Source organism: Salvelinus fontinalis, chromosome 3 (assembly GCF_029448725.1).
Source record: "Salvelinus fontinalis isolate EN_2023a chromosome 3, ASM2944872v1, whole genome shotgun sequence".
In the NCBI taxonomy this organism is placed as follows: domain Eukaryota; kingdom Metazoa; phylum Chordata; class Actinopteri; order Salmoniformes; family Salmonidae; genus Salvelinus; species Salvelinus fontinalis.
Genome location: NC_074667.1, coordinates 9349814 through 9369359, shown reverse-complemented (window position 1 = coordinate 9369359; position 19546 = coordinate 9349814). Strand labels below are relative to the sequence as shown.

Sequence of the window (19546 nt, the reverse complement as noted above, 5' to 3'; positions counted from 1 at the left end):
TAGTAGGGTACTATTGTAGCCTGAGTACCAGTCAGTTTATCTATCCATTCACTCCGTGCCACTTCTTGTTATGCCGAACACGTTTGGCATGACACAGAGTGCTGGTTGTGGCATGTAAGCACAAAACAGGTTCTGGATTTCAGGCCAGTACTATTGGCCATTGTGCCACATGTAGGTGTTACTGAAAATATATTGTGCCCACAGTGCTGTGCATATTACAAATACCCACAACTGTTGACGTTTTACCTTTAATTTTCTGTAGGACATACTCTCTTTCAAAGACATCTGGTAATCCAGGTACTTGAACTGGGTCGCAGAAGCGCACTCCTGGTTGAGAGGTCAAACGTATCGGTGCAAAGACCTCATGTTGTGAACTCTCTTTCTAGGGTAGACAGAGAGATAGAAAACAGATACATATTATGGTCATTTGTTTATGTTACATGCCAAACAAATAAAGGTGCAGTATCTCAGTTCCCCATTAAAAACATTTTATAACGTGCAACACAATATGATCCATAATGTGTTATCAATGGAATCTAAAAACAACAAAACAACGGGCATACCTCTGCCTTAGATATCAGGTAGGCCCAGCAAACTGGTGCATTCTCAAACACGTCAGGGTCTTCAATGATCTTGTCACCTCTTTTTTTATCGAGGCTTGGCAACAGCTCTCTGAAGAGAGTGTACAATCCCTCAACAATGGCAATCTAAAACAAATAAATGTTATGAATCTATTTGTGGACTTACATGATATTATATGTGTACTGTACAGTAAGTTTGTGTTCAAAATATGCATCACCTTCTGGGTCCTACTTCCACTTTCATTTCTACCCAGCAGCTGATACAAACTTTGTGCCAGGGGATTACATCCACTGAGCTTTCGAATGTACGCATTCACTTTCTTGAATCCCTCTCCAGAATGTTTCACTTTCTGTAAGGATATTAGGGAAGATCATTTAATGCATGATGGGTGGCTCGATGGGGCAAGGTACTGTACATTGAACATCCCAAGAGCACAAGCAAAGGAACACTGTAGCACTCTTTGTCTGAACATGGTAATACGACACATCAGAAGTTTTAATAAATGGTTACCACGTCATGGTCAACATGACTGTAACAAGACAATGTAAATATCTGAATATCTCACAATGGTATATAGTGAAGAAAAGAAAGCACTGAGTCCTTTCTGGGTTTGTTGCACTGAGGGTACGACATCATTCAAGAAGAATTCCATGTTTTGCTGATTCTCATCGGGGAAGGAGGACAAAGAAAAGGGCACAGTAGTCTCCTCATTGATTCCACAATCTTGCAAAGTTTCACCGTGTTCACCTCTGCAAAAAGGTCAATTAGAAAAAAGTTGTATTGAAGCTATATAAGGTCAAATGATAAGATGCACTGGGGTTTATTAATTGACATAAATCTGTCTGTTATTAAATGTATTAATAAATGATTAAATCACAATTATATATGCACATGACATTACTTATAAAGGAGGACATGGGCTGGGATTCCGCTTTCATTCGAGAGCTTTTGTCTCAAGACTCTAATTGTGTCACTTGTCAAGTCCACCTTGACCTCATAGTCTCCCTGTTGATGAAAAGCACAGTATATTCAATAATTGACAGAAATTATTTACAGAGACAGCTTAGTTGCTACCAGAGGGCTATACCACGTAGCGAGATAGAGGAGTTAGCGAGCTAACTTTGGTAAACTCTTAAACTCTGGACAACCATTGACACAAAGCAGGCTCGCCTTTTAGCTAGGTACATTTATATGGCAACAAATCTTTCAGCTCTTACTTGCTCCGTGGCAGGCTAACTCTACTTTATCCTTTATAAAGTGTGAGACTTGAGTTGAGGACCAATCAAATGAGATTCCCTCCCTTTCTCAAAGATTGCGTCACATAATTCCCTTCATACAGACAATATTGAAGATGACTGATTAAATATTGTATTAATCAAATCTTATGTTGTGTTAAAAACAGTAAGTAAAACTCTGGTATGACTGTATTAATACAATTATTTATCGACGTAGAAAACAGCCTGCTCGTTCATGGATAAGCATACCAAAGACGGCATTAACAATACCCATAGTAAAAGCAAGACAGCACTTCTAATAGCCTACTTACCACTATAACCTGAATTTGGAGGATAACCTTTCTTTCATTTTGATTTCGACCAACAACAACGAAAAGGTGGCACTGGCTCGACCATGAATTTCTGTTTGCGTATTGTCTCAATTACGTTATCGGCGTTCACCTAGCTGGGCTATCCACATCAATCAATCAAATGTATTTATAAAGCCCTTTTTACATCAGCAGATGTCACAAAGTGCTGTACAGAAACCCAGCTTAAACCCCCAAACAGTAAGCAATGCACATGCAACATGCACATGCAGTTACAAGCCTGGCTTGAGTTAGCGGCAGGTGTTAGATCAATATCCACCTTTTGTGTTATCCATGAAGCATACATTGGAATGTGAAGCTAACTGAAGCTAGCTAGCTTTAGAAAATCCTCAATAGATCTAGCCAGCGTCGTAGTATAGCCCTCTGGTATTACACCCTTTCATAATACATACAGGTTTGGAAAAGTAAGGGGTTATAATCACAGTTTTAAATACAGCTAAACAGCTATAAATATATACATAAATTGAGTCCTGACACTGTGAGCTTAGTATTTTTCAGTAATGTGATGAATTCACCTTGAGCATAACGTGGCATCGAACATTCTCCTCTCCTGAGATGTCAGTCATCTCTTGTTGTGGCATGTGGGGGGCTTGTTTTAAGTTCTCCTTGGGTGTAAATATGGCATAAAGCTCACTTCCATTTTCAATGTGCCTGTCTTTCAAAGACCCTAAAATGGTTGTAATATAAGATGTTTGTCAACACAAGGGATCTTCCATGCCATTTTACCTCAAATTATATTACATGTATATACAGTACCAGTCAAAAGTTTGGACACACCTACTCATTCAAGTTTCTAAAAACATTTTTACTATTTTCTACTTTGTAGAATAATAGTGAAGACATCAAAACTATGAAATAACACATATGAAATCTTGTAGTAACCAAGAAAGTGTTAAACAAATCAAAAAGCATTCCGTGTGAAGCTGGTTGAGAGAATGCCAAGAGTGTGCAAAGCTGTCATCAAGGCAAAGGGTGGCTACTTTGAAGAATCTGAAATATAAAATATATTATGATTTGTTTAACACTTTTTTGGTTACTACATGATTTTCTAATTTCGATCCCAAACCCACCACTGGTGTGGGTGGCAGAAGAGCTCTATTTTCATAATTAAAATACTGAGCTATAATGTATGCGAAAAAAAGGGAAATTATATTATTTTATACTACAATTCCACTGGTCCTGGGGCTCTTGTTAAGGTCAACGGCATCATGAACTTTAGCCAGCCGCTCTACTCAACAATAACTGGCACTACTATAAGACCTAGTTGTAACACACTCACTACAACTAGTAGTACTAAGGTCCCGTGTGGCTCAGTTGGTAGAGCATGGCACTTGCAACGGCAGGGTTGTGGGTTTGATTCCCACGAGGGACCAGTATGAAAATGTATGCACTCTGGATAAGAGCATCTGCTAAATTATGTAAATGTACTACTTCTGAGCTATAGTCAATAAAGGCTACTATCCCATTGCAGATGGAATTGGCTGTTAGCTAAATCTGCTACAACACAATTTCACATGTCTACTGAGACTCGTGTTTTTATTGTCCCTGTTCAAATAAACGTAATTAACATTTATAATACAGTCACTATTATACTAGCCTCAAACTTTAAACACTAGCCTCTAACAATTTAAACTTCTAACTCCTCCAACTAACATAGAATACTTCTGGACAGCTTATAACAAAATACCCTTTTTAGGCGTTAATGTGAATGTGTTTTCATAATGGGGTATTTATAAAAGCATACTGTATCTGGCATACGTACATGTGTTGAAGAAAGGATCATCAGTTAGAGGCATTCCCTCAATAGTGTAGAGGCACACGGCTTTGGAATTCCCAATGGCCTCTTGGTGACAAATCCTCAGCATCAGATCTTCAACTGTGTTTTGGGCAGGATCCATGTCTATATTCAAAATATAGTCAAACATGAGGCATGCCATGATATGAGTTTGAGAATCCCTTTGAATAAAATGCTCTCCTCGTTCCTATGTGACCTACTACTATGTCTCACCTCTGATGTCTCTTGGCTCAGGACAGTGGGGATATGTGTACCGCAGATGGAAAGACTCCATCGATTTCTGTACAGGCATTGCTTGCTGTGGCGCTCTGAGTCGTTGGATGAAATCTTTCATTTTTTCAAAGCGATTCTTTTCCACATGACTGAAATCTGTTAGAAAAAAATGAACCACAGACCCTTTTTGACCAGCCATGCAGCTAGCTAATGATCCCATTGTACGCTGATGTGTGCCCCACAATGGCAAATAACTTCAACCAAACAAGTGAAAAGTGAACGGGGCCCAATACTGCAAGAACAATGTTTTTGATGTTATGACTAAATTAAACATTGTCACAATGTCACATCTAGATCTTATTACTCGAATTGAGGCCTGATAGCCATAAAAACTAGGATTTCATTTTTTAAAGTGAAATACCCATTGACCCCTTATTCATCTAAGTACTTTGTGATGCACCCTTTACTGCCAGTCTTTAGTATATTATATATTAATATGTTATTCATATATTATATTATTATATTATTAATTCAGTCTGAAGCAGCGATACATTCACAATGAAACCAAAACTGAACCAAATTCACAATGAAACCAAAACTTTCACCAGTAGGTTAGTCAGCTTGATAGTAACTAGCTATTGTAGGCCAAATACATCAGATATGCAATTAAAAACAGGTTGAGGCTGATTGTATGTTAGCATTTTTGTCTATAACGACATGGGGTGGTATAAGAATAAATCACTCTTGGCTATGATGTCGAATGGGAAAGGGAAAGGGGATCCCTAGTCAGTTGTACAACTGAATGCATTCAACTGAAATGTGTCTTCCGCATTTAACCCAACCCCCTCTGAATCAGAGGCCTTAAATTCAAGGCTCATCTAGCGAAGAACTACACAGTGTCAATATGGTGTCATTAAGTCAGTTACATGTCTGTGGCCTTACTCATTTTGTCTAGATCTTCACCATTTACGCCGTCAATGAAATCTCTCTCATCTTGGACACCCAGAGTGAGGAATTTATTGTAGTAGGCCTCCAGTCTGTGCTGCCTGAGAAGATTGAATATCTTGTCCATCTAGAACAAAATAAAGGTAAAACATTCAAATATTAGTATTAAGGGTGGGCACCAACATTGATAATTCGATTTGATATCGTTATGAGTAAAGCATATCTTGATATCGGTGTATCCTCCTGTTAACCTACACTATTATGTAAAAAAGCTTACATTTACATTTTAGTCATTTAGCAGACGCTCTTATCCAGAGCGACTTACAGTAGAGTGCATACATTTATTACATTTTTACATACTGAGACAAGGATATCCCTACCAGCCAAACCCTCCCTAATCCGGACGACGCTATGCCAATTGTGCGTCGCCCCACGGACCTCCCGGTTGCGGCCGGCTGCGACAGAGCCTTGGCGCGAACCCAGCCCAGCCTGGGCGCGAACCCAGAGACTCTGGTGGCGCAGCTAGCACTGCGATGCAGTGCCCTAGACCACTGTGCCACCCGGGCGGTGGCGCATGACTGATTTTGCAAACACAAAACCCTCTCACAGGCTCTCAACTTCATAGCACACTTAAAGAATCCTTAAATGGTGAAACTGCCACGTCCGTTTGGGATATTACATCAAAAAACGAACACGGTTTTTCCCCCTCCGACCCCATGGCATGTGCGATAGAACAGCAGAATATGTACTGCACATGTCGTTTGCCACGCTGCAGGATGCTCCTCTCCCCCATTTCATCAACAACACAAAAACAATAACAAAGGCGCTGGGGCGAACAGTTGCGCTGTTTCCCCAAATGTGGATTTGGTTTTTAACTGCCTGCTGAAAGGTAGGTTAGGTTAGGCCTGTGGTGTACCTGCTCATAGTAATAAGGGATCGTTTATATACATTCTGTCCTGTATTCTTACACTGTATCCTGCGTGTCACGAATCCCGCCGAGGATGGTGCCTCTTCCTGTTCGGGGCGGCGCTCGGCGGTCGTCGTCACCGGCCTACTAGCTGCCATCGATTCTTTTCTTTTTGTTTCTGTTAGTTTGGGCTGATTGGGTGCACCTGTTTTGAGTTTAGTTTGGTGGGTAGGCTATTTAAGGGCAGGTAGCCCGCTGGCTGTTGTGCGGGCTTGTTTTCTGTTATGTTGGTGTTGGATTGTGAAGTGGATTGTGTTATTTTCTCGGAACAGTTTAGTCCGGTGTTTTTGGACTTATCTTTTCATGCGCCCGTGTGTTTAGGGCATGATCGTTTTCCCTGTGTGTTGGAAAATAAATCCACGTCCTTTAAACCTGCTCTCTGCGCTTGACTCCATCCACCCAGTGCTCCTAGTAGCTCTGACAGAAGCCCGCACCACCTTATGGAGTCAGCAGGAGCAGCGACCACCCATCTCCCAACTATGGAGGAGCGTGTCCATCATCATACAGCTGTACTTCATCGTATCGGGTCAGCGATGGACCAGATGATGGAGAGGATGGAACGATGGGAGAGGAGTGGTCTCCCGACGCCCCCTACAGCTCCCCTGCAGACGACACAACCCACTCCCACAGGGTCATCGGCTGGGACCAGCACATTGCGTCTCACCCCCCCGAGGGTCTACGATGGAGCAGCGGCTGGTTGCCAGGGATTTCTGCTCCAGCTTGAGCTTTACCTGGCTACCGTGCGTCCGACTCCCTCGGGGGAGTAGAGTGTAAGCCTCCTTGTCTCCTGTTTGTCGGGGAGGGCCCTGGACTGGGCCAACGCAGTCTGGAACAGCCCAGACTCGGCTCGGGACCATTACGCGGAGTTCATCCGCCGGTTTCGGGCTGTGTTCGACCACCCACCAGAGGGCCGAGCGGCGGGTGAGCGTCTGTTCCACCTTAGACAGGAGACGAGGAGCGCCCAGGAGTTCGCTTTAGAGTTCCGGACCTTGGCTGCTGGTGCGGGGTGGAATGATAGGGCCTTAATAGACCATTACCGTTCTAGCCTCCGGGAGGACGTCCGTCGGGAGCTAGCTTGTCGGGACACCACACTCTCCCTCGATGAACTGATAGACATGTCGATCCGACTAGATAACTTGCTAGCTGCCCGCGGGCGTTCAGAGGGGGTCCTGTCCATTCCACCTCCCAGCCCTCCCGCTCCAACTCCGATGGAGTTGGTAGGAGCTGCATCTAGGGGGACTGGAGGAGGTGGCTCTTCTTGCACCTGCTGTGGCCGGAGAGGACACACTTCGGACCGGTGCTGGAGGAGTCCATCTGGGAGTCGGGATGGCAGGCGGAATACTCCTCGGCCACCCCAGGTGAGCAGGCACAAGACTCACCCAGAGCTCCCTGTTGGTCATATGTTTTTGGTTATTTGTTTTCCCTGCGTTTTTCCCCTCTCTTCAGCATAAGGCGCTAGTCGACTCACGCGCAGCTGGGAGTTTTATGGATCGCGGACTCGCCCGTAGGTTGGGTATTCCGTTGGTGCAGATAGACCCACCTTTTCCCGTGCACTCCCTAGATAGCCGACCGTTAGGGTCAGGGCTGGTCAGGGAGGCCACGATTCCGCTGGACATGGTAACCCAGGGGGATCATAGGGAGCAGATCAGTTTTTACCTTATTGATTCACCTGGGTTTACAGTGGTGTTGGGGGTTCCCTGGCTAGCCATTCACAATCCCCTCATTTCCTGGCGACAGGGAGCTCTTCAGGGGTGGTCAGATGAGTGTTCAGGTAGGTGTGTGGGAGTTTCCATCGGTGCCACATCGGTGGAGAGTCCAGACCAGGTTTCCACTGTGCGCATTCCCCCAGAATATGCCGATTTGGCTATCGCTTTTAGTAAGAAAGAAGCAACTAAATTACCACCTCATCGACGGTGGGATTGCGTGATAAACCTCCAGGAGAACGCTGCACTTCCCAGGAGTCACGTGTACCCATTGTCACAGGAGGAGACGTTGGCTATGGAGACATGTCACGGAAGCTCTGGGACAAGGGTTCATTCGGCCCTCCATGTCACCCGCCTCCTCAAGTTTCTTTTTTGTGAGAAAAAAGGAGGGAGGACTGTGTCCGTGCATTGATTATTGAGGTCTAAATTCAATCACAGTGGGATTTAGTTATCCACTACCTCTCATCGCTACGGCGATGGAATCATTCCACGGAGCGCGTTTTTTCACAAAACTGGACCTCAGGAGCGCGTATAATCTGGTGCGTATTCGGGGAGGAGACGAGTGGAAAACAGCGTTTAGTACCACATCAGGCCACTATGAGTACCTCGTCATGCTGTATGGGTTGAAGAATGCTCCAGCCGTCTTCCAATCCTTTGTAGATGAGATTCTCAGGGACTTGCAGGGGCAGGGTGTGGTAGTATATATTGATGACATCTTGATCTATTCTGCCACACGCGCCTCGCATGTCTCCCTGGTGCGCAGGGTGCTTAGGCGACTGCTGGAGCATGACCTGTACGTCAAGGCTGAGAAATGTGTGTTCTCCAAACCAGCCGTTTCCTTCCTGGGTTATCGCATTTCCACCTCGGGGGTGATGATGGAGTGTGACTGCGTTAACGCCGTGCGTAATTGGCCGACTCCAACCACGGTAAAGGAGGTGCAGCGGTTTTTAGGGTTTGCCAATTACTACCGGAGGTTTATCCGGGGTTTTGGCCAAGTGGCGGCACCCATTACCTCACTGCTGAAGGGGGGGCCGGTGCGTCTACGGTGGTCGGCCGAGGCAGATGGAGCCTTCAAACAGTTGAAGGCAAGGTTTACTGAGGCTCCCGTGTTGGCGCATCCGGACCCTTCGTTAGCGTTCATAGTGGAGGTGGATGCGTCCGAGGCTGGTGTTGGAGCCGTGCTATCACAGCGCTCGGGCACGCCCCACGAAGCTCCGTCCCTGTGCTTTCTTTTCTAAGAAGCTGGAGCCGGCAGAGCGGAACTATGATGTGGGGGACCGGGAGTTACTAGCTATGGTAAAAGCCCTGAAGGTGTGGAGACACTGGCTTGAGGGGAAAAAATACCCTTTTCTCATCTGGACTGACCACCGCAATCTGGAGTATATCCGAGAGGCGAAGAGACTGAATCCGCGTCAAGCTAGGTGGGCCATGTTCTTTACTCGTTTTAGATTTACGATCTCTTACCGACCAGGTTCCCTAAACACTAAGGCCGACGCGCTGTCTTGTCTCTATGACACGGATGACCGGCCCATCGATCCGACTCCCATCCTTCCAGTCTCGTGTCTGGTGGCCCCGGTGGTATGGGAGGTAGACGCGGACATCGAGCGGCCGTTAAGGGTAGAACCTGTGCCATCCCAGTGTCCGACTGGCCTTAGGTACGTACCGCTTGGTGTTCGTGATCGTTTGATTCGGTGGGCTCATACACTACCTTCTTCGGGTCATCCGGGGATTGAGAGGACAGTGCGGGGTCTTAGGGGGAAATACTGGTGGCCCACCTTGGCTAAGGACGTGAGACTCTATGTCTCTTCCTGCTCGGTATGCGCACAGAGTAAGGCTCCTAGGCACCTGCCGAGAGGGAAGTTACAACCCCTCCCGGTTCCACAACGGCCATGGTCTCATTTATCGGTAGATTTCCTGACTGATCTTCTCCCGTCTCAGGGGAACACTACCGTTTTGGTCGTTATGGATCGGTTTTCTAAGTCCTGTCGTCTCCTTCCATTGCCTGGTCTCCCTACGGCCCTACAGACTGCGGAGGCTCTATTTACCCACGTCTTCTGGCACTACGGGGTGCCGGAGGACATCGTATCTGATCGAGGTCCCCAGTTCACGTCCCGGGTATGGAGGGCGTTTATGGAGCGTCTGGGGGTCTCGGTCAGCCTTACCTCTGGGTATCACCCCGAAAGTAATGGGCAGGTGGAAAGAGTGAACCAGGAAGTGGGTAGGTTTCTGAGGTCGTATTGCCAGGACCGGCCTGGAGAATGGGCAAGGTACGTCCCGTGGGCAGAGTTGGTCCAGAACTCACTCCGCCACTCCTCAACTAACATGTCGCCATTTGAATGCGTATTGGGGTACCAGCCGGTCCTGGCTCCGTGGCATCAGAGCCAGACCGAAGCTCCTGCGGTGGAGGAGTGGGTACAGCGCTCTAGAGAGACCTGGCGGGCAGTCCAGGCCTCTCTCAGGCAGGCCAGTGAGCGGCAGAAGAGGAGCGCTGACCGCCACCGCAGTGAGGCCCCTGTGTTTGCACCAGGGGACAGGGTCTGGCTCTCGACCCGAAACCTGCCCCTCCGCCTGCCCTGCCGGAAGCTGGGGCCGCAGTGTGTGGGGCCATTTAAAGTCCTGAGGAGGATAAACGAGGTGTGTTATAGATTACAACTCCCTTCTTACTATCGTATTAACCCCTCGTTTCATGTGTCTCTCCTCAGGCCGGTGGTAGCTGGTCCCCTTCAGGAAGGTGAGGTACCGGAGGTCCCTCCGCCCCCTCTGGATATCGAGGGGTCCCCGGCATACGCTGTACGAGCTATTCTGGACTCGAGACGCCGGGTGAGGGGCCTGCAGTACCTCGTTGACTGGGAGGGGTACGGTCCGGAGGAGAGGTGCTGGGTACCGGGGAGAGACATTTTAGATCCTTCCCTCTTGGTTGATTTCCACCGTCGCCACCCGGATTGTCCTGCGCCTCGCCCTCCGGGTCGTCCTCGAGGCCGGGCGTGCTGCGGGAGCCGCGCGTCAGAGGGGGGGGTACTGTCATGAATCCCGCCGAGGATGGTGCCTCTTCCTGTTCGGGCGGCGCTCGGAGGTCGTCGTCACCGGCCTACTAGCTGCCATCGATTCTTTTCTTTTTGTTTCTGTTAGTTTGGGCTGATTGGGTGCACCTGTTTTGAGTTTAGTTTGGTGGGTAGGCTATTTAAGGGTAGGTAGCCCGCTGGCTGTTGTGCGGGCTTGTTTTCTGTTATGTTGGTGTTGGATTGTGAAGTGGATTGTGTTATTTTCTCGGAACAGTTTAGTCCGGTGTTTTTGGACTTATCTTTTCATGCGCCCGTGTGATTTAGGGCATGATCGTTTTCCCTGTGTGTTGGAAAACAAATCCACGTCCTTTAAACCTGCTCTCTGCGCTTGACTCCATCCACCCAGTACTCCTAGTAGCTCTGACACTGCGTTGTGGGATATTGTTTTGTTTAGTGCCTATGTGCGCTACGAATGGCACGTTCGTTAATTATTTGTTGTTTTTGAAGTTTCACTGTAATAGGTTTTAACATTATGTCTTTGTCCCCTACTTCCAAGATACTAATACTCTGAGGACTATGTCATCTTTAGTATCTTGGAAGTAGGGGACAAAGACATAATGTTAAAACAGATTAAGTGGAGAGTCAAAATGGATACCCAAAAGTTGGATGAACAATTGAGACACTCCTTTCATTTCAATATAATGTTAAAGTAACTGTCTGCATCCAGACTGAGGCCAGCTAGCTAGCTAACTCAGAAACAATTAGGCAAAAAATCATACAGTAACTGAAACAAGATAAAAGCATGAGTTATAAGCTTGACAACTAGCTACAACCATGTTAAATTAACTCAGAGACAGGAAGTAGACCAAGCTAGTTTAGTAAAAATTTTAAAAAGCCAAACCCGGGTGAGAAAGCTAGTTTGAGCTAGCTAGCTAAGCCAAGTTAGCTAGCTACCTAATGTGAAACAATGCACGAAACAGTAACATTAGCTAGCTTTTTACTCACCGTTTTTTGGTCAACCACATCGCCTTGCCCATTTGTCCATCTAAAAGTAATTCCACTCAACGACGGCTCCACTGTATGGTAGACTTTCCACACAGCTGAAACAATCCTCATTCACAAGCTTGCCGGATTACTTTGATATTCTGGATTTGGTGGGAGAATTAACCCACCCACTGGGTCATATCTCAATAACTCAACATAAATAACCCAACCATGCTCTTTTTAAAGAAAAAGTGACACAATTTTATAGGGGAGCTGTGCTTAATATGGGCAGCTGAGACATAAATATACAAACACTTATTTCACTCAATGCATCAACCACTGTTTGACGAGCATGCTCTCACTGCACGTCAGGTGACATTCCGCCCAAACTCTGTATGCTATGGGTTTTCCAATCCTGTCCCTGCAGCTACTTCATTTGGGAAATGTCACTTATGAGCCCTTACCAACAACACAAAGAGAAGATGAGATGTAAATAAAATGAACATTTTGCCATTACTTATGCCATGTTAATGATAGCTGAGTGAGAGTGACTAACAAAATCAATGGGGGCCCCCTGGAGGTCAGGGCCCCTAGACTAATTTACCAATCTAAAAATTGCTAACTAACATGGCTAATTGAGTGACTGTCGGTAACCAGGTTTTCGTTATGTGAGTAAAGAACATGTCGGATAAAAAATGTCACAACAGTCCTGATGGGAATAACAAATTTGTCTGTAAATTTTCCAAATGTCGGCAAAACGAAACACACAAGTGGGATATTTGCATGTCTGTAAAAGTATTTACGTGAGAAATGGTGGTGGAAACGCTTTTACGAGCAAATATTGATACAATAACCACTATATCAAAGACCCGGGAAAGTATGCCATTTACTATAGGCTACAGATGAAATTAGTTATGATGAACTTCCTAAATATCAAGGGTCTTATTCTGGTGACATGCTGATCAATGCTTAGCTGCCATTTGACAAACAAAAATAATATCACTCTCATCCATAATAATCTCAGATACAGCACCGCACTGTATCTGTGCGCTGTTGGTAGAGTGTAGGTGCCAATACCAGTGGGCACATTCGCTATATAACACATTCACTATATAACACATTCACTATATAACACATTCACTATATAACATTTCTTGTGACAAACTCATCAGTAGAGCTGAAAATGCGATGGAAACCCATTTAACTTTTATTTTTTATTCGGTACATGGGAATTGCAAAAGTAATTTTTATGTGCACTACGTCATCACGCACAGCCTTTTATCTGCAATCTGCAAGTCAATTGGATGAAAACACATCTCTGGTGGGAAAATTTGCATATAGCTTTTATGCAGATTTTACAATGTCCGCATTTAAATCTGTCGCCAATTGGATGGAAACCTAGCTAGCGACTGACAAAACAAGAGAGTAACTGCTGATGCACAACCACATTTCTAACATACACCTTGTGTATTCTACTAACTGTCAACGGTAAATTGAGACTCCGACTGAGTGGCCGGGGGCCCTAAGCGTCCTATGTCGCTTATGCCTGAAGCCGGCCCCCCAGCTTAGACAGGGCTTAGTGTAACAGTCCTGACCTGTTTTATGTTGTTTTTTATGTGTTTATGGTCAGGGCATGTGTTTTGGGTGGGCAGTCTATGTTATCTGTTTCTATGTGGGTTTCGGTTTGCCTGGTATGGCTCTTGATTAGAGGCAGGTGGTTTGCATTTTCCTCTAATCAAGAGTCATATTTAGGTAGGGCATTATCACTGTGTGTTTGTGGGTGATTGTCTCTTGTGATGTCTTCGTGTCGTTATCGATGTTTTTCACATATGGAGCTGTTTGGCTGTTCGTTTTGTTTCGATGTCGTCTGTTGCCTGTTCGTGAGTTTACGTTCCAGTTATGTAAGTTTATGTTCAGGTTTTCGTTCTACGTCGTTTTGTTATTTTGTAGTTTGAAAGTGTTTTGTTTAGTTTTCGTGTTGCCATCTGCATCATTGTAATTTATAATAAAGATGGCATATTTCCCAGACTCCGCATTTTGGTCAGAAGATCCTTCTCTCCTCACCTCATCTGAGGATGAGGAGAGCGACAGCTCTAACACTTAGACTGTGGTTAACATGCACATCACACAAGGCACCCAGAACATTCACACTTGGCCAAATGGGCAATCAGCAAGCAATTGTCTGGACTTCATAAAACCTTGGACGTAAAGAGAAAATCGAAACATTCACTCAGTTGCAATGTTATTCATAAAACTGATATGATATTGATCTTGAATGCAACTGATATTGATATAGATTTTCCATATCAGTGCCCATCACTAATTATTATATTGGCAATGGCACTGAACTTTCACATCTGACAAATACGAGAATAAACCTATAAAATAAAAAGGGTGTGTAATTGTCTACCCTTTGTTCCTTAAATGGTTATATTTCATTTCAGAAAAACTAAGCCAAGGGAAAAGAATGGAGACTGTATAATTGGCACGTACCAACAAACCGGTATGATTAGAACGTCCAGTTTCGATTGACTCAACAGTCAGTGTTTGAGCTGGCCACACTGTTTTTTCACAGGAACATTTTTGCACAAACACAGTCCGTACAAAGTTATGTCCTGAATGTGACCAGTTTCTTTTTTGTTTGCAATGTTCAGACATTCACAGAAGTGGCATAACACAATCCTCGAAACCGGAAAATGTAGCCTACATTAGTCCTTGAGCTATCTGAGGAAAGATTGGTGTAACATAAGCGGTCATATCTAGCTAACTCTCGGCTGACCGAAACCACAACATAAATTAGCTAATAGCAATTACTATTTACAATTCATCACATCATGTGTGAGCTCACCATTGATCGAAATAGTTGAGTAAAAAAATCAGACTATGGGCAGTTTGTGCGGGCAACCATGTTTTTTTGCGTCAACCAAAGTTAAGAAGAGGAGACAAGATGAGTTTTGTCTGTTTTCAGTATGCAGTTGAAGGGGGTGTGTCATCTACGATCATTGACTTCCCTTCATTCACTTCCGGAAGTTTACTCAAAAGATGAGTGAACCATTCCTTCACCTCATGATAACATCTTTGGACTCACAGACTGCCGTGAAACCCGGAATGCAGATTTACGTGAAACCCGGAATGCATTGTATAATGTCAACAAACATGGCGCCACACATAGCTGGCAAATAGCTTAGCATTAGCTCATCATATTCTGTAAAACCTTCAAAAAAGTATGTTACGCGCATTATAGGTGTCCATTACAAGCTATGCAATAATCGGAATGCATTATTTGGCACCAGTACTTAAAAACTTAAATAAAACTGTAAATACATTATGCTCCAAACATACATACTGTATGCTACAGTAGAAACAACAACACAATATACAGTAAATAAGGCACTTACTTTGATAGGAATGCACACATGTCCAAAGTTATTACTTGTAGGGAAAACAACAATGAAGACAACGCCAGCGTCAGCCAGAAAATGTGCCATGGGGAAAAAGTTTGTGCAAGACTGTCAAATATCTACTTGATCTGCGGAAGCACTGGGGAAGTGCTTGGCCTCTCCTCGAGGAGAAAAGTTTGCCCGCTCAGTAAAGCCTCAAACGTAAATTGTCCTCAACAGTGAAATGGGATAATTCTATATGAATTAATGAGGTGGAACGGAAATTGACTATTGAAATTGACAAGTTGAAACATAGACTATAGATAATTAGCGGGCAGTATGGGTTAACTGTCCTGTTGCATAACAATCACATTTTGGAACAATGAGTGCATTCTGACAGCACATGCATAAAACAACTCACCCTAGGGCGACCCTTAGAGATATTTGGAACTCACGCATGAGGGTGCGTTCATAAATTCAATCTGGAGTGCCAGAGTGCGCTCAGAGTGCCCTCTGGGTGTTTGTAAATTCAGAGCGTTGTTAGATTGGATTGTCTGTTCATAAATTCAGAGCGCTTCACTCTCGGAGCACACACTACCGGGCAGTATCACTGGACGCTCTGGCCGAGAAGTAGGGTTGATCCAAGCGTTCTGGCCTCACAACTGCAGTCAAGCACCCAAGCTAACTGGCTAACGTTGGCTAGCTTGTTAGCTACTTCCAGACACAAATGAGAGAACACCTCACTCTGACCATTTTCCTCACCCTAGCAGAGCTGGTTAGGCTGTTTTCATGTTATCCAGAGCGTTGGTGACTGTAACTGCTGCTGGAAACAATGTAATAATTCTACTACTTCTCGTTCTACAACTTAAACCTATTTTTTGTTACAGGAAATTTAATAATAAACAGTTCTAAAATAAAAATAAGTATTGTTGGATGTTGACCGTGTGTCTGCGCTAATGTTACGTTTCTGTCTCTATTTTTCTCAAAAATATGATACAGGTGATATACAGGGGTATTTCATACTTCATGTACAAAATAAAAAGTTACCTTGGTAGATGGATGTTGCTCCACTGGCAGTGCTGAGTTGCTCTGACTTTTCAGATTCTGTTTACACTCTTACATCTGTTGCACATTTCTTTGAATGGGTGCAGCTAGATGGAAATGAAACCTATCTTCCTGGGAGATAATGGGTGCAGCTAGATGGAAATGAAACCTATCTTCCTGGGTGGTGAGACCAAACAAAACCAAATGGGCCAAAACCGGGAGGGACCTACCTGAATTTGTTCAATAAGAAACCTGTTTTCATTTTCAGTTGCAAACTGTTTTGCTACGGTGTGCACTAATGAATATGACCCAGGATCTTTTGTAACTTTAAAGTTGAAAGTGAAAGTATTTTGTGCCATTATGGGAAACACTCCGCTTAAATTTCCTGTTTACTGAAAGAGCAATACACCTTCATGAAAACACATTCACATTCATGAATACTCATGTCAATTATCAAATTTGTAGGTACATGCAGTTACAAAGTACATTTTAGATACAAATACAGGGCTACACATTATATTTGCCTGTTACAGGATATGTACTGTATAGAAGTTACGTTCATTGGAAAGGAGTGGCAATTGTAATTTACTACAATATCATTTCAAATGAAAATGTCATGGAAGCAGCTTATATTTTCTACCAATTTAGGCTTTTTGAAAGACAGGCACATTGAAAATGTAACAAACAGATACTTGGCAGATAGGGTAGAGTCAACAAGGACTACGACTGGGTACAAGGACATGGAATTATATCATGCTGGACAGAATTACAAAAACACATATTTTATTACACAGTTATTACAAATTGCAAAGAAACAAGTGGTAGAGCATGCAAGAATGTTTTTGCAAATCTTCGCTTCTTGCACCAGCTCAATAGATACTAGAACAGTAGCTTACTTAAAGAAGTTAAATTGCGGATGAAATATTATCCAATCTATACACCAAAATATGTTAGAGATATCACTGCACTCAGATTGTTCGTTTATACACAGCACAACAAACAGTGAGGAGTCACAAAAAGCTGGGTTAATTACAATAAGAAACCTATTGAGGCGCCAAGCAATACACAACTTCAGCCTTCCCCTTTAACACAAATGAATATACAAACAGTTCAGTTAAAGGGTTGCACTTCACCTCGCTGGGCTTCAAGATGCCACTCCTAGAAAGAAACAGTACTTGAATTTAATAGCTTCCCGATGGTCATGAACAATACACACAACAACAAAAAATCTTTTAGCAATGGCATGGTTGGAGTCTAGCAGCTACCTCTCCCTGACCTGGCTTGCGCCCAGACGAACTCTAACAGTAATAGGGAATATCCACCCGGTTACAAGTTTTATGCCATATTTACATCCAAGGAGAACTTGTAACAAGCCAAATGCCACAGCGAGAGTATGTGTTGGTGAACAAGTGGAGGAGGAGCTGAGGAGCTGACAAGAAAGTTGAAAGACGGGTGCACTTCCAGAGCGAGGATAGTGAATCTGGTACAAAAGGGGGAGGTGAATTGAACTTTTATTTTTGTCTAATCTATTTTAAAAAATACAATATATTTGTAGGTAATGGTATTTTGTAGTTTGATCATTTGTTTGGGGAGTATTTTGTAACAAGATACATTTTTATGTATCTTTGCCCATCTCTGGCGCTTTTTTAAATGGCTGATACGAACTCAGAAATTTTTGGATGTGTTAAATATACTTTTTGAAGGTGTTCATTTCATGTTTCAAACAACATGGCTTTGAACATATGTATGTTAATGTTCATATGTTTAGTCTTGGTCCCTGGTGGAAGAACGTCCTGTGTTTCACAGCGTGTCCTATAAATCGTGTTTCCCTTACCTCACGTCATACTGTTCTGTTTCACTTACTTTATTTAAGTCAGTTGATCGTCATTCATATTGGCCTAAAGTTTTTCAGACCATGAAACAAATATAAAGGAAGTATGACATTACATGTTTATTTTTCTTCCTGTCTTTGTCCCTCTGTCAGGTATATCGGCTGCAATGGACTCCGGCCTACTTTCACATGACCCAGCAATAGAAACTTGGTCTGAATCTGTATCCCACCACAGTGCTTGGAGATGGGGCTAGATTTCACTCAGAGGCCCCTGGCGTGGAGATAAGCTGTTGACTACACTGGTGCAATACCAGGGAACCACTTATACTGTCACCACCAAACCACCATTTACAGTTATAGCTCAAGGTAAACACACACGCGCACAGAAAAACACACCCACACACCCGTGCACACACACACACATATGCACAAAAACATACCCACACAAACGTACACACACACAAACAGAAGAAAGTAAATATGCATGAGGACACAAAGAAAACACACCCGTTCCCCCGATAAAAACGCACCTAAGCGCACTGCACAAACATCGCTAATTATATGCTGAATACCTAAGCTGTCTATGTCGCTGTCTAGCTTGTTATGGCACCAGTATTTATAACAGGTAAACCCTACAAGAGTTCAAGCCCAGCTTTACATGTGTTTCTGAGGGGGGCATAGTCTTGAGAGCTTGTGCTGCTAGGCGACCTAAACTGGAACATGCTTAACACCCCAGCCATCCTACAATCTAAGCTTCATGCCCTCAATCTCACACAAATTATCAATGAACCTACCAGGTACCACCCCAAAGCCGTAAACATGGGCACCCTCATAGATATCATCCTAACCAACTTGCCCTCTAAATACACCTCTGCTGTTTTCAACCAAGATCTCAGCGATCACTGCCTCATTGGCTGCATCCGTAATGGGTCAGCGGTCAAACGACTTCCACTCATCACTGTCAAACGCTCCCTGAAACACTTCAGCGAGCAGGCCTTTCTAATCGACCTGGCCAGGGTATCCTGGAAGGATATTGATCTCGTCCCGTCAGTAGAGGATGCCTGGTTATTTTTTTTAAATGCGTTCCTCACCATCTTAAATAAGCATGCCCCCTTCAAGAAATTTAGAACCAGGAACAGATATAGCCCTTGGTTCTCTCCAGACCTGACTGCCCTTAACCAACACAAAAACATCCTATGGCGTCTGCATTAGCATCGAACAGCCCCCGTGATATGCAACTTTTCAGGGAAGCTAGAAACCAATATACACAGGCAGTTAGAAAAGCCAAGGCTAGCTTTTTCAAGCAGAAATTTGCTTCCTGCAACACAAACTCAAAAACGTTCTGGGACACTGTAAAGTCCATGGAGAATAAGAACCTCTCCTCCCAGCTGCCCACTGCACTGAAGATAGGAAACACTGTCACCACTGATGAATCCACTATAATTGAGAATTTCAATAAGCATTTTTCTACGGCTGGCCATGCTTTCCACCTGGCTA

At 44.1% G+C, this 19546-nt stretch overlaps 1 protein-coding gene across 1 annotated transcript in view; it reads right to left on the bottom strand.

Annotated features, from left to right (window-relative positions):
• The window catches only part of LOC129838179 (uncharacterized), a 33354-nt gene extending 16983 nt beyond the window's left edge, over positions 1 to 16371 (bottom strand). Inside the window, exons 1-10 of the mRNA XM_055904971.1 lie at positions 16222 to 16371; positions 5136 to 5265; positions 4194 to 4349; positions 3948 to 4085; positions 2701 to 2852; positions 1484 to 1587; positions 1148 to 1331; positions 800 to 931; positions 564 to 707; positions 247 to 382 (exon numbers count right to left, since the gene is read on the bottom strand). Of these exons, the coding sequence (XP_055760946.1) occupies positions 247 to 382; positions 564 to 707; positions 800 to 931; positions 1148 to 1331; positions 1484 to 1587; positions 2701 to 2852; positions 3948 to 4085; positions 4194 to 4349; positions 5136 to 5265 (1276 nt within the window). The 5' untranslated portion in view covers positions 16222 to 16371. The remainder of the gene's footprint in view (positions 1 to 246; positions 383 to 563; positions 708 to 799; positions 932 to 1147; positions 1332 to 1483; positions 1588 to 2700; positions 2853 to 3947; positions 4086 to 4193; positions 4350 to 5135; positions 5266 to 16221) is intronic.
• Between the last annotated feature and the right edge of the window lie 3175 nt (positions 16372 to 19546).